Source organism: Ceratina calcarata, unplaced genomic scaffold, assembly GCF_001652005.2.
Source record: "Ceratina calcarata isolate Rehan_Ccalc_2016 unplaced genomic scaffold, ASM165200v1 scaffold424.2, whole genome shotgun sequence".
NCBI classification, from domain to species: Eukaryota; Metazoa; Arthropoda; class Insecta; order Hymenoptera; family Apidae; genus Ceratina; species Ceratina calcarata.
The window spans coordinates 7,773-8,892 of NW_017166059.1; the positions used below are offsets into that span (position 1 = coordinate 7,773).

Consider the following 1,120-nt stretch of genomic DNA (forward strand, 5'->3'; position numbering starts at 1 on the left):
TCGCAATTTTATTATTATAACATTTTTTTCATGTAGTATATATTCTTATCTCGTATATCCTCCATGTTTTTCTTTTTGCAGAGCGATTGCCACGCTGAATGGAAAAGACTTCTCATAGCTATGTTGTACTAAACAAGTAAATATTGTTATACCGTACCATAGACCTGAAGGACGGAGTATGAGGTAGGGTTTTAGACGAGGGGATGCGTGATTCAAGAGGATGAGAAGGGAACATGGGAAGAAATAGGGGGGAATAAATTGCTGGTCAGACTTTAGCGCCATCTATAACATTCCGCGGGCTATTTTGAATCTGTTGTACAATAGCTTCGCGCATGCTCATTGTTTGCATGGTCATTTGAGCATGCGCTTATCTATCTATAATACGTATTTTCAATTGTACATAGGGCCCGAATTTATAGTCGTTTCTCAGTTCTCAGTACTTAGGCCCGAATTTATAGTCTTCTCTCAGTTCCCAAGTTCTCAGTTTTTAATCTGAGTTCTCAACTGCTTATTGTAATCTATGTGTTTCGTCATATATGACTGATGAAAATCGAAGATATATTTTTAAATATATTTTTTTAATTTTATTTCATTATTGACTAAGATTTTTTTAAATTCCATTGAAGCGTCTATGGTTATTGTGGTAGGCTTACTCACTTCAATAAAATTTTAAAAAGTCTTAATGAAAATAAACGTTTAAAAATACATCCTCGATTTTTATCAATCATGTACATATCACGAAACACATAGATAAGCAACAAGCAGTTGAGAACTGAGAATTGAGAATTGAGAACTGAGAACTGAGAAACGACTATAAATTCCAGCCTAAGATACACTGAAAATAGCTAAAACTTGTAGGGTGCACCCATAGAGATAATATAAATAGAGGAGGGGAGCCAGGCCAACACCTATCGCTAATCTAGAAAGGGAGAACAAATTTGTGGCACTATCTATCCTTGTCTAATGACACATGCGCATTACAATCGAATGTCGTCTGCATCCACCCGTTTTGGAAAATAAATTTACAAAGCATTAGATTATAAAATATTTGTACTTCATTGCACAATAGCAAATATTAACATTTTAAACATTAAATTATATATTAATTCATCTATAAACA

General features: G+C 33.8%; 1 protein-coding gene across 3 annotated transcripts in view; it reads left to right on the forward strand.

Annotated features, from left to right (window-relative positions):
• LOC108626652 (annexin B9) overlaps positions 1-1,120 on the forward strand; it is a 6,541-nt gene that overhangs the window by 5,018 nt on the left and 403 nt on the right. The window contains exon 7 of one of the 3 annotated variants that reach the window (XM_018027452.2): positions 82-587. The exons of the other annotated variants lie outside the window; for them this stretch is intronic. Coding sequence (XP_017882941.1) covers positions 82-132 — 51 coding nt within the window. The 3' untranslated portion in view covers positions 133-587. Of the gene's footprint in view, positions 1-81; positions 588-1,120 lie in introns of those variants that run through there. 3 annotated transcript variants of the gene reach the window in all.